The following is a 14,084-nucleotide window of genomic DNA, read 5'->3' as shown; positions in this document are numbered from 1 at the left end:
GGATTCTTAGTATTTCTAATTCAAAATAATAACAGGGAAATAAAAGGACATTTACAAGATACCTGTCAGTTTTTAAAAATCTGCTTGAGCAATGCCCTCGTTCATTTCCGGGGTGCTAAAATTAATGATGAGGGGCAGCACCTCCAAGTCCTTGCCTCAAATGAAGGAGTTCAAGTATCTCAGGGCCTTGTTCATGAGTGAGGGTTGAATGGACCCTGAGATTAACAGGTGGATTGGTGCAGCATCAGCAGTACTGCAGGCACTATACCGGACAGTCATGGTGAATATGGATCTGTGCCCTGAGCTGCTTTGCCTCTCTTGCAGCAGGAACCAGGAGCCAGAATTTCTTCTTCATGTGTTTTGATATGCTGGCTACTTCCTCTTCTTTGTTGGTGGTTTTATAGTGGTTAGCAAACACCTGTCAGCATTGCTCCCAACAAGATTGATGGATAAATACTTGTCACATTTCTTTTCTGTTTTTTTTTTTTTTTTTAATTGTCTGGACATATTCATCATGTGACTACGTGTACCAACCCGTGACCCCCGAACCACGATGGATACAAATACCATTACACCCCTAGTAGCTGGCTCACCCTTAGAGATAGGGTGAGCAACTTGGACATCTTGAGGAAACTCAAAGGTAGAGCTGCTTTCCTTCACATCGAAAGTAGACAGTTTAGGATGGATTTATTTTAGTTTAGGATTTATGGATGGATGAGATTAAATTTAAGGGGTGCTTCAGCACACCTAAAAAGGGATTGAAGTCACCTATGGCAATGTCATATCTCTATTTCTGACCAATCAAAATGAAGAGGGGGGAGTTCTGATCAGCAGCTCAGGGGTTAGCGCATGCTCGACAGGTTAATTGAGGACTCTAAATTTGCCATAGGTGAGAGTGTGAGAGTGCCTGGTTGTCTGTCTCTATATATCAGCCCTATGATTGACTGGCGACCAGTCCAGGGTGTACTCTTTCTCTCGCTCAACAACATCTGTGATAGGCACCATCCCCCTGCAACCCCAAACGGGATAAGCAATGTAGATAATGGAGGGATGGATGGAAAATATTAAGCACATGCTGTTAAACAGAGACCTTATGGATACTACAGACAGAAGTGTATGTCATCTTTCATAAGCTTGCAAACAATAGCACTGAAACAGAGGTTGTGGGCACTGCCAGCCTGTAAAAACAGGTCCTATAACAGCAAAAAGAAGCATGTCCCAATCTGACTTGAATAGGTCATGCCTTTAATGACACAGACGTAAAGGGTTTTTTTTCTTGTGTAACTTATGTGCTTTGATTTTATGAGGCCTGCCTTGTCTCCAGCTTATTAAGACTGACAGAAGGCCAGAGATGACGTTTTTATGGCCAACACCAAAACGTGCTCATCAGAAACTGATGGGTGACATCACTGAGGCTACATCCATGTTTTATTGGTATTGCATGTCCATGTGTGATTAGATGTGTTGTTATTACCTAAAAGAGAAGAAAGGGGGACTTTTTATATCTTGAATCATCTATAATTATAAAACTGTCTAGAGATAGCACTCCCAAACTCTCCTTCCTGCTGTCATACCCCTCTCCTTTAAATAGCAGCATCAGGTAACAGAAATTGGTGTGTCAGTTATATAAAATGGAGGTACTTTTATTGTGAACAGCTTTGCATTGCTCTGTATTATCAACCCTCTGCTTCCCAGTATTCCTGCACATCTCTTTTAAATCACCGGCTGTCCTCTCAGCTTATTTAAAGCGTGTTTGTCCTCCTCCACACAGGGAGCAATCTTCCTGAGAGCCATTGAATGGGACTTATTTGAAACAGCAGATCCTGTTCCTGGGTTTAATACCAGGATTAAAATACAAACAGACAGACCATACCATCAAATGTCATAATCCTCAGAAACAGACTTAGAGTATTATAGCATTAACGTGATAACTCTGCTTACAGAGGGTGTGATAAGACGAGGAAATCTGACACAGGCTGGTCATTAAATAAGCTAATTTATAGAGCTTTTTTTTTTAGATTATAATAAAACAATGCAACATGAGACACAACCAAAATCTAGATTTTCCTCTACAGACATGGTTTGCGTGGTCTCTATGATATCCTGGTCCTTCACATGCTAATTATTTAATGTTGCTTAAAAATGAATACTTCTATTTATAAGTAGAAGCCAAATTATTTATGTGGGACTGTGTCCTTCTCATGCCGTATATCTCTGACATTTTAGAGCCAGATTTGTGACTACCTCTGCTATATTCAAAAGTCTTTGAGAGCTTTTTTTGCAGATGTGAACATTGTTCAGGTATTTCTTGGTTTAATGATATTTTATGGCACTGTAGGTGATGTATGGGATACTGCTGGTATGTCTAAAGAGAGGAACAATGCAGGGCTGTGTCTGAGTGTCCATTACAGCTTCTTTTATCATATTTCATACCAGTAATTTAGTCGCATACTCCATGAGCTCATTTTAGGGACTCAGAGGGGCACTGTGTGTGTGTGAAAAGTGTGTATTTTCAAAATAGTGTATTTCCCATTGGGACGATGTTTGAAACCATTTCAGAGCTCCAGCAATGTCATAAATAGCCTACAAAGAAGAATCAAACAGAATCTTTTCGCATGGGCCCGTGTTTGATCTAAATAAAATCCAGACTGAAAGTAGGTCAGTGCAGAGGGAACTGGTGTGGGCCTGAGAGCACCGTGTCTGCAAAACCCGCCCACCCCCATCTTCCTTACTGCCTCTCTCTCTCTCTCTCTCTCTCTTTTCTCCTCTCACTCTCCATCTCCTCTGACATCCTCTTCCCTTTTCATTCTGGCATCTTTAACCTTTTGACCTCGAAAGCTGCGTCTCATTTTCACTTTACAAAATTATTTTTTATTCATCAGTTGCCTTTTCCTCCCTCTCGACATTTTCGGGGTCCTTTCTGTGTCACGTCCTCGCTCAAGCACTAGAGGTTGAATACCCTCTTCTGTGGCGCTCCCATGAGAGCAGGATTAAGCTGCAGCCATCATCCATACACAGATACCAAATAGAAAATCCCAGTGCCGTGTTAGACATCCCCTTGGTTTGAAGGTTAGTCCCCCTCCAGTGTTCCCTCCTGTGGTCTGGGCTGAATCGCTGTCCTGAAAATATCCACTCCCCATGGCTATCGCTGCATTGTCAGGCTATCGCTCTGCTCGCTTTTGCTTGATTTCTGTTGGTCCTTATATGTCAGATTTTATGAGCATCTCAGAGACCACATGGAAAAGTCCAGTTAGGGACAGTGCATGACAAGCTAGATGGATATTTTTTAAATAATTCACAGAGCAAAAGCAAGTAGAAGAGGGGGTTTACCTCTGTGGGATATATAAACTATCCTGCCTCTACCACAGCACCAAAATATCAGTTACATGTTTACTGCTGTAGAAATGAAAGACAGCAGAGTAGGTAGACATTTCTGAGATTATTGCTTATTTGCATTCTCACCTAAAATTTGATATGAAGATAAATACTTATAAATTTGCAGCCAGTGATCCTCCAGGAAGTACCTGCAAATAGATTTTTAAGAGTACGTTTACTGTTTGGGCTTTTAGGCCTTCATGTGAGAGACTAGTGAGCTATGAGTTGGATTCAAGCCCAGGCTGCCAGCTTGGGAGACTACGCGCATGGAGCATAATGTATAAGGATGGTGGTCACCATTCTGGAAATGCTCTCTCCAACTAATCTTCAGTCTAGACTAGGGCTTAAAGCCTTGTGGAACAACTAGAACAACCTACCTGGAAGTGTACTCAGACTCATGTCTCATGCAAATTATGCATCACTTTAAAGGCTCATTTACGTGTAAGGCATACAGATACAGATAGAGCTTTCTGTCCAAACTCTGCATTCTTTTGTCTGTATTTCTGCATGTTTTCACAAAGACATACGTTGCAATACCACTGGGAAATGTGGGGGCAGTGTTGAGCAATAAGCAGCAAAAAACAGCAAAGAATAATTAAAAATGGGGGACCCTTTCTCAAACGTTTCTCAGAGGAAATATAGCAGCATCTTATTAAGAGACTGAGACAGACAGGTTCAACAGAATAGCTGGGCCAGGGCTGATTTTAGAGTCTGGTGGGGCTACAGGCAAACATTTTCAAGGGGGCCCACATAAGCATTAACCGTAGTGCTTTCAGTGTAAAAAAAGATAAGTGCCGGCACTCCTCCTAATCACCTGTTGTCAGAGTCACACAATCACAGAACTCATTTGGCTGATATGGACCAAAAATCGAATTTCAGTAAATTTTTTACCTGAACAGCAGTACATAATATATATTTGCATATCAACTAAGAAATAACACAGTCACTTCTAAGTGAAATCCACATGGCTTATTTGCCTCACTGACACTTTCATGAACAGCCAGCTGCTCAGTGTCAACTATGGACATGAAAAATGACATCATAATAAACTACATGTGTGGAAGAAACATGTAATGTCAAACTGTAAAGCTCACTGAATAAAATAGGAAAACAAACAGCAACCCCCTGCTTTTGTACCAGACTTTTTACATGTCTATTTCTGCTATTGAAATGGACGTTTTTTTAAAAAGGGCTCTAGTGGGATTTTTCAGGTTTTGGGAGCCACCATCAAGTGGACACTTGAGGAACTGCATTTTTTTTTTTTTTTGTACTTCACACTTGTTTCAAATTTCCACATGGAAGATCACTGATTGTTCCAAAACTACAACAATAGGTCTCATCCTGGTATAAATATATCTTTTTTAAAGGAATACATCGCCTTTTTTTTTTTTTTTAATCAAGGACTAGGTATCAGCCTGAACTGACCCCACAATAGACAATTTTCAAATTTAAAATCTTGGGAGACCACAGGCATTAGAGCGATTTTCCATAGTAAATCCTCTTGGTGCAAACACTAGCCTAGTCAACACGGATGTCCATCGATTGCTGTCTCTCCACAATAAACCTTCAGTTGCAGCGCAACTTATAAAACAGGGAAAAGAATCAAGATAAAATCCTGGCTTCAATAAAGGTAAAGTTGTGTTTATGTTAGTGACTGGTTAAAGGTCATAACATCCATCAGTTGACACTACCTGGACTGCTCACTCTTAAAAAATCAAATAATCACAATCACATCACTAGCGAAACTAAAATTGTGTAGTGTGTGGCCAGCCTAAGGAACCTTCTTTTCATATTTGAGGTTACCTTACCTAGACCCTAACCCCTTTTAACATACTGAACATCTGTATTTTTCACTTGAATTTGAAAAAAATAAGACTGAATGTTTTGTACTTTGCTCCAGTATGAATATGTCAGCTTTTAACAGCTTCTTACATATCAAAGATGGGTTTACAAGATTCAAGATAAACTTCATTGTCGTACTTATTCACCGTGTGCTCCATGCTGCAGCCATTAAAATACAATGTTTAACATCTTTCATATTAAATATAATACATAAACATCAGGCATATTTTTTTACAGCATTCACATCATACACCTTCCTCCCACAAGAATGATTAGTTTTAACAATGGTTTAGTAATGTCATGAGTGGCTCAATGTTGTCTTTTGTTCTCCTATCTTCAGATGGAGAGGGTGGTGGAGAGCTGTCACCCCCAGTGGGCGCTGGAGTCAACAGCAACAGCTGGCACTTCAGATATGGTGCCCAACAAGGCTACGGCCCTCCTCAGCCCCTGAAGCCTGGGGAGATCCCCCCTGAAGCCTTCATCATCCCCGGATCCCCAGCCATCATCTCTATCCGCCATGACCCCGGGCCTGTGGACGACAAAGGAGACTTCATAAGCTTTGGCAAGAAGGAGGAGGCCAAGAAGAAGAAAAAGAAGAAGAAGGACAAGAAGGACAAGAAGGAGAAGGGAAAGGATGATGGAGGGGAAGAGTAGAGGAGAGGGGGTGTCTTGAAAACAGAGCTACCAACAAACCAACATCCAAGTAACCGAGCCAGAAAAATGCTATTGTAGAACCGAGGGAGCCTTCTTGCATTATATGTGCATAGACATTGTACAGTGGCCGAGCCCTCATTAGACCAGGCCTGGCTCCCCTCTCCATACGAACTTGCTAAACAAACATTTCCCTCTCCTTTTTGGCTCATTTGGCCCATAACTTTGGCCTGTAAAAGTCAAAAGTTTATGGCAAACAAATGCTCTTAGTAAACAGACTTCATCTAAAGGATGGACCAAATTAAAACAAAATGATTTACTGGATTAGATCTGTGATTTGCTGCCCACAGTTTGTATTAAAATTTTAAAAACACCTGAAAAGGTGCGATATTTGTATCTGACCATTGTCAGCTGAGGCTGCCCGTGTTGGCATCTCTGTCTTTATGCAGCCCCCTCCCCTTTTTAGCTCACCTAGTTGGAGGTGAAGTCAAAGCCAAACGAAATGAAAATGAAACAGAGGCTTTTTTTCTCAGAATCATGGAGGCCTTGTAGAAAATCAGAAGATGTGGTCTTTTATAAAAAAACAGAATTAAAAAAGAAAAAGTAACAACATACAGTATATGTACCATGAGATTATTACCTTTAGGAGAATAAGGTAGCTGGACCACACTCGTATATAAAGAGCTCTGTTTCAGTGTAACATAGCACATCGCAGAGGCCGAGGACCTGGACTGGGTTGCAGCAACTATGTGCAAGTTTGTTCCCACATTAGGGTGTAAAGTAGTGGCTTCATAACTGTTGGTTAATTTGCATTTAGCAAGTGACTTAATTCGATTGTGCCATGGGTAGTAGGGGGGATGTATGGCTGAAGCTAGTTATAACATTAAGAATTCATGAGTATCCAGCCAGTAAAAGCATTATGTTACCAATAGGTATAAACCACACAGATTTGTAGATAAATATATTGGCAAAAAAATTATAATTGGTTTATATAATCCATGTTTGACCCTTAAAGGACAATGTTAGAGTTTTTGGCAGCTTTGGCTCATTTTCTACCAAATTGAAGTCAAGTACATTTGGAGATTTTCAGAGGATTTTTATCTTCCTTTCAGACAGACATTTGTTAAAAAATAACACTCAGGCTTTACTGCATCATCACAATAAAGTAACTTTTTATTAAATTATCACAGAATTGAAGAAAAACATAAAAAACAGTTAAAAAAAAAAAACATTTTGCTTGGTAGAAAAGGGGCTAGGATGTCTAAAACATTCGTTGCATTGTCCTTTAAGTTGCAAAATGGTATAGAATCACTAAGAATATATACACTGTGTGCAAAAAAAATCCTGCTTTTACTGTTAGTGAGTGCAACTGTGTGATTTTGTATCATTTGCACCTGCTTTATTGCTTGCTTAACTATTTATTTGTTACTTAAGGTTAAGTTCCGTGGTGCTACCGCTTGTGTTTTAGCAATGCGTGAATGGGGATTAGTGGCTATACTTTGAATATGACTCGGGAACCTATGTGCAGCTGATGCAACCAGCCCCTGACCTTGCCTCCTCTATGGGAATAATGGCACAGGTCAACGGGGTCACACCCAGTCTGACACTACAGAAACACTGACTCACACATTCTGATACATACAGACATACATACATACACAAATATACTCAAATGACTGAAGGCCAGTGCCGTCCATACTTTGGGAGTGTATTATAAGGCTGGGTAGCAGGAACGATGCTCGTCGCTTCATTTCTGTTCAAGCCTGACCCCGTCTACTTCTGTCTCTGAATGTTTAGTAGATGTTCTCCAAGCCCTGCACCACTGCCTCGACTGCTTCAGTGCTTGTAGGATTCGCTTTGCCCGCTGCCTGTTTCCCTCCTCTTCTCCTGCTTCTTCAAGTCAACACGCTCGGACGACATCTTTTCAAGTCACTCTCCTTCGATGAACTGTGCCGTCGTAACACACTAACATTTGTGTATTTTGCATTCCATTACTCGCACACACGCACACACACATACATCTTTTGTTAGGTTCAGCTTAGGCGCGTCTCGTCTGATTGCTCGCTGTTGACAGCTCTGTCATCTCTCGGATTGGCTCTATGCTTTGCATCGTAACGACGCCTGACAGTTTAAGGAAAACTGAGACTATGCTGTAGTGGATATAATGAGACAAGATGAAGACACATGAAGATAGCAGACATTGTTTTATATCGTGTAGCAACAACGTAGACGACAGAGAAACTAGTGCAGAGTTAATAGGGCAAGGCATTCCTGTTTAGCGTTAGCAGAGGTGTTGCGGTTATTTTTGTGCGTGTGAGCTGTTTGTGTTGACTGATAGACTTGGGTGGGCTTAGAAAACACCAGGAAAATAAGTGAGGTGGCAGAGGAAAGAGGATGTTTGTGGATTCGAAAAGGGGGAAGCCCACTTAGGGTTTAACTGGGTGAAGTGTGCTGTTGACAGAGTTTATTTTGCAGCAGTGAGAGGGGAAATGATAGATGGAACGAGGGAGGGCAAAAAAACAAGAATTATGTTGCTTCTTTGTTGCAAAAATCATACAAATTATGATATTAGGGACACGCTTAATCTTGAAGGGATATCAATCTCAATGAACAGATATCAAAAGAGGTGCATTTCCTGTGTAGGAGGTGTTATGGTTTCAGGTGGTGTCCAGCTGCAGGAATAAAATCCTGTTATGCTGTTATATAATCCTGAAACCATAATTTTTTCTTAAGCAGTCTCCATTTTAGTGCAGGTAATACTCCGGTTAGGATGCAGTCTTCTACTCCCAGTATGTCATACATTGCAACTAGGACTGTAGACCAGAACCAAGAGAGGGAAAAGGAAGTCTCAACCTATATAATCTTCATGCATACCTGCCAACACTCCTTGTTTTCCCAGGTTCCTTTGGTAATTCAAGGCCATCCCTCCTGGTTTGTTTTTTTCTCACAGAAAACTCCTGTGAATTTCACGGCTTTGATACCTTGCTATAAATAATCTATATAGTACATGGGTTCATACATTTTGTATGTTTGTCCTAACATACCAAAGTTACTGTATTGTTTATGAATCACAATCCCACATGCAATTCATAATCTTTCTGTACCTACAACCTGGCAACCCACGTCTTGTTTCAAGGGTGGTGTTTAGGCCATGACGGCACTCTGCACAAGCAGAATTACAAGGAAAAAATGATAAAGGAGCAAGTATGGCATTACCATAGTCTCACTGTGATGATAAAGAAGCATGAATAAGGACCTCAGCATCCTGAAACGACAAAACTGACCAAATCTTGGCGATATTTCTGAGGTGAAAAAAGATTACCTCCTTGATATGAAATACAAACAAAAGGGTCTGATAAAAAAGCACACCAAGGTTCTTAAGTCTGCCTTTGCAATGAATTACATAGTCACCCAGAGACACAGTGAAATTATCAAACAGGATTAAGTCTTGCTGGTCTAATATCCATCATTTCTGTCTTAGCAGAATTTAGAAGCAGTAAACCAGCTCCCAACTGCAGCCATACAGGCTAAAAAATTTGACCCACAGAGTAAATAAAGAGTAAATGACAAAGGACCCAGTACAGACCCCTGTGGAACCCCATGCCTAACAGTGCAAGACTCAGAGAGCACATCGTTGTAGAATACACATTGCGAACTTTCTGACAGGTCAGACTTTAGCCAGTAGTGCAGCTGGTCTGTGATGCCAAATAATTCTCAAGTGTTGGCAGGTATGCGTTGTGGCTTCCTGAATGGCTTCCTGCTGCACAGGAAGCCCTGAAAAACAGGAAGTTGCCTCTAAAAACTTCACTGTAGGTTGTGTACCAGTGGGTTTGCATATTGCGGTGATGTAAGTGTAGAGTGCGTCGCAGCTTTCTTTGGCCCTGATAGTGTAAAAAAAACAGATCTAGCATGGTAGAGAAGGTTCGTAGATATTTGGACTAGCATCAACAAGATGTGAAGTGTCATAAATTCTCACCTCAGTGTTCCTTTTTTAGACCATCGTCTTACCAGTCACAGTAGGGGTATATAGGTGCTGCTATCAGGCTCAGTCTCTCCCATGCACACATTTCTTCCCCTCTCGCCCCCTTCGACTCTCTCGCCCTGTCCTTCAGGTGTACTTCTGTGCTGTCAGATCACCAAGTGGCTGTTTGCATGTTATAAGCAAAGGAAACAGATACTATATAGATACTATATATACATAGATATGTTTTTCCACTGGGAAATGCGTATTGGAATACATATACCTCTGATACACATTCTCAGAGACAATACAACCACACATGTAAAGACCCACTCTCATCCACACACATGAACAAACATACATACATAAATATACGCTATTGCGAAACAGTAATTTGTGGAAAAACCTTAAAAGAATCACATTTTTTATCCTGTTGAAAATGACTTTAATCTTCTAGATATACATAATGCTATTGTGTTATGCTATGAAATGCATTTTTTTCTGTTTTTACCCATTTGATTTTCATAAGTAAGAAAATCAGTCCATCAAGTTGTGTTAAGCTTTGAAATGATGATCAAACAAACACTAGTGTGACATCAAATCATTTACTCACCTTCCATATCTATCCCTCTCCCCGTAGAATAAAAAGAAAAGGACAAAAAAACCTTCAAAATATGTAAAATGAAACATAAAAAAGTTGATGTATTCTCTGCTTGTGTATAGTGAATGTTCCTCAGTCACTGGGTGTGGCGGTGAGTCACATACCGGTGGACTGTGACAGTGCAGATCTGTTAATAACTTTTTTTGTACACCTGCTCATCATTGTAAAGGTGATAATAGTGATTCTTATGATTTCATCAATCTGGTAATGTGTTTTGTTAATAAGTCACAAATAAAGTTTTTCTTAAATATCTTAATACAGACCTGTGTTTTGACTCTGTTTCATGTAGTAGTAGTCAAGCTTTAAGGCATGCTATAGTCAGAGATAGCGAAATTGGGATCACCTGAATGCAGTTAATGTGTCTAAAGTGATTGTATAAAGTCACCTGTGTCTACAAGTTAAAATGAAATCCATCATCAAGAAGTGGAAGGAATATGGCACATATGTAAATATGTCTAGATAAGGCCAAAGAGGAAGCCACTGTTGAAGAAAACTCATATCAAATCTTGACTAGAGTTTACCAAAAGGCATGTGGGAGAATCCATAGTCAAGTGGAAGAAAATATTTTGGTCTAATGAGACCAAAATGGTGCTCTGTTTTACAAGACAAGACACGATGTTTCTGCAAATAACCACAACCACACCATCCCCACTGTGAAGTATGGTGGTGGCAGCATCATGCTGCAGGGATGCTTCTCAGCAACTGGTCCTGGAAGGCTTGTAAAGAAGAAGACACACTTTATTAATCCCTTGAAGGGAGATTCACAGTTAAAACTCTGTTGTTGAGTTACATGCAAACGTGCAAAAAAATTCCCCATGGACATGCACTAACTCAGAAATGTCAGAGTGATGGCCTTGCTGCTCTTGCTGAAGCGCTGCTGGGAGCTGTTTGGGGTTCAATGCCTTGCCCAAGGGCACTTCAACAGTACTCAGGAAAGTAGAGGGTAAAAAGAAAGCAGCAAACTACAGGAGAATCCTGGGGGATAATCTTATTCAGTCTGCAACAGAACTACAGCTTGGAAAAAGATTTATTTTCCAGCATGACAATGACCTGAAGCATACAGCAAAAGCTGCACAGAAATGGTTGAAAGACAACAAGGTGAATGTTCTGGAGTGGCCGAGTGCATATTCTATTTGTGTTCCTGATAATAAAATATGTGGCATAAAGCCAATTAAACCCTTTACCAGAATTTCACCCTAATGTTACAACTTTTGTGCAGTGGTGCCCCACTGCATGAGGGTTCCCTTTTCATAATTTTTGCCCCCGCCCCTCAAATATCCTAAGTCCACCACTGTTCTCCAGCAATAGCTTTGACTGTTTAACCACAGTAAGTCTGATCACTGCAGCAACAAGAGCTGCTCTATGAAAGCTATGGTAACTCTCAAGGGACACATTACTTAAAAGACAAACAAACAGTTGGCCCTGTTAGCACCAATTAGCACGCATTCTGTGTGATAATACCAGAGTGGAGAAGATTAACCTGATAACTATGAGAGTGGTGACTGGAGATATGCTCACATTACATGTCCTGGAAAGAGAAGGCTTCTGCAGACTGATGCAGTTTGTCAAGCCGGAGTAAAAGTCACCATCACGGTTAACAACAGTTTGATAGCAGAATAGATGTATAAAGAAAAATCAGCAGCATTAAGTGTTTATGACATGTTGATAAAATGTCTGACTTTGTTTATGAATACAGTTGGATTTTTAGTAAAAAAATCTAAAAATGGAAACATGTTGTACTGGCACTTCCTTTCTGAGATATACAGAGTCTCAGAGGAACAGTCTGTGAGAGTGGCCGTCAGAAATGAATGATCTGCCAGATCCTTCTCAAAATTACTGGCCTGACAGTTTTCAACAATTGGTAAGCCCACAATATTGAATTTACACAGTATAGCTCAAACTAGTTTAATTTCAGGATACAAACAAATGATAACAAAATCAGAAGCTCTCCTGTTCTCTCCTGAGCATAATATTCCATCAAAAACAGTCCTGCTGTATCAGAAAGAGTCCCAACAATCTAATTCCAGCCAAAAATGTAGTCCAAACACATGACTACATCAATGAAGATCCATGGATATATTTTGTATTATTTCGAATTTGCCATTGTGTTTCTCAATAGTCCACTGTATTTGCCAACTTCCGCCCTTTAGATCGACAGCTTATTTGACCAGTAGGGAGATTTCTTACTTTTTCTAGAGCCTAAATAGCCAGTGAGGCCTGAGTTGGAGGGAAGTCCCCACCTCTCTTGTGACTAGCTGAAACGCTGCCAGATGCCACATGAAAATAGCAAAATTAGTAATGTCTCAAGTAATGTAAACAAGAACAGGATGACATATAAATGTAAAAGTCATGTATCCATTCCTCGAGAATACAAGTTACTTTTCTTTTTTTTCAAGCCCATTAATCATGCAAACTGTCAAAAATGCACTGTTTTTATTTATTTCTCTGTTTCTGTGCCAGTTAAAGTTGGCATGCAGGAATAGCAGCCTTTTTATTTTAAATATATGTTAATGGTTACCATGGTAACCAAGAGTGCGTTTTGGAATCTTCACTTTCAAAACGCCTGAACATTTCCCAAGAAAAACAGGTATAGAATTCTTGTTTTGTGTTCTATTGTTATCATACTTGAACCTGAACTAGCAAAGGCTGCTGTTTCAAAAGACAAATTTTAGATGGAAAAAGAAATATTTGTTTTTGTTGTATTACTCAATACCAGAAGCAGCTACAGTTAGTCTGACAGTTGGGGATGAAACTTCAGAGATCTTGTTTGTGCTTGTACTCCAAATGGTTCAAACATAGAGTTCAGTTTACTCTGGCTATTCCTGGATAGGTGTTTTTGACTAACTGTACATGGAATTTTAGGAGACCAGGTTTAAATTTTGAAGCATGCTACAGTTTCACTGAAGCAGTGAAAAAAGTACCTCTACAGTTCTAATAAATGGTGAGTATTAAGGTTAGAAATGTCATTTGGTTTTAATTGCTTTAAAACAGAATGAACCATGCTACCAACGTCCTCTATAGGGCTGGGCCCCAGGTAGCTTCCTCCCTTTCCCCCTTAAAGGGGACATATTTGACCCCTTTAAAAGAAGTTTATATTGGTCTCAGAGGTCCCCATAACATGCCTGTGAAGCTTGTGTCTAAAAAACCACTCCGGTTTGGGATTTTTGCATGACTAAAAACCCCTCTGTTTCAGCCCTGCTCAGAATGAGCCATTTCTGTGTCTGTGGCTTTGAATATTAATGAGGTGTCTGACTCCGCCCCTGACCACGCCCCTCTCAGGATATGGATGTGGCTCTCCTGATCCTCCTCTCAGCTGATCAGGAGAGGAGGGCAGAACTGTCCAAGCGGGGAGGGCAAACCGAGCCTGGGGGCGGTGCTAACTCCCCACCTGACCTCATGAGGGGAAATCTTGAAACAGCTTGTTTCAGCACACATTTTCTGACTGTGTCAGATTGTGGACAGGCCAGGCATTACATATTTTTGCTAGAAAAGCCTAGAAGAAGAAGAAGTGTATTTTGTATAATATGTGACCTTTACTGGATGGCCTTGCTTGGATGGGACTTTCCATGGAGTCTTTATAACTGTTGGTTATGA

General features: G+C 40.4%; 1 protein-coding gene and 1 long non-coding RNA gene across 2 annotated transcripts in view; one reads left to right on the top strand and one right to left on the bottom strand.

Annotated features, from left to right (window-relative positions):
* The window catches only part of pcdh2ac (protocadherin 2 alpha c), a 32,477-nt gene extending 21,731 nt beyond the window's left edge, over nucleotides 1–10,746 (top strand). The window contains exon 4 of the mRNA XM_041802092.1: nucleotides 5,558–10,746. Coding sequence (XP_041658026.1) covers nucleotides 5,558–5,871 — 314 coding nt within the window. The 3' untranslated portion in view covers nucleotides 5,872–10,746. The remainder of the gene's footprint in view (nucleotides 1–5,557) is intronic.
* Nucleotides 5,697–14,084, bottom strand: part of LOC121519254 — a 117,513-nt gene continuing 109,125 nt past the window's right edge. Inside the window, exon 4 of the long non-coding RNA XR_005992692.1 lies at nucleotides 5,697–5,746. This is a non-coding gene — a long non-coding RNA (uncharacterized LOC121519254). The remainder of the gene's footprint in view (nucleotides 5,747–14,084) is intronic.

The sequence above is a fragment of the Cheilinus undulatus genome, linkage group 12, assembly GCF_018320785.1.
Source record: "Cheilinus undulatus linkage group 12, ASM1832078v1, whole genome shotgun sequence".
NCBI classification, from domain to species: Eukaryota; Metazoa; Chordata; class Actinopteri; order Labriformes; family Labridae; genus Cheilinus; species Cheilinus undulatus.
Note: the sequence above shows the minus strand (reverse complement) of the source record. Positions and strands in the feature narration are given on the sequence as shown.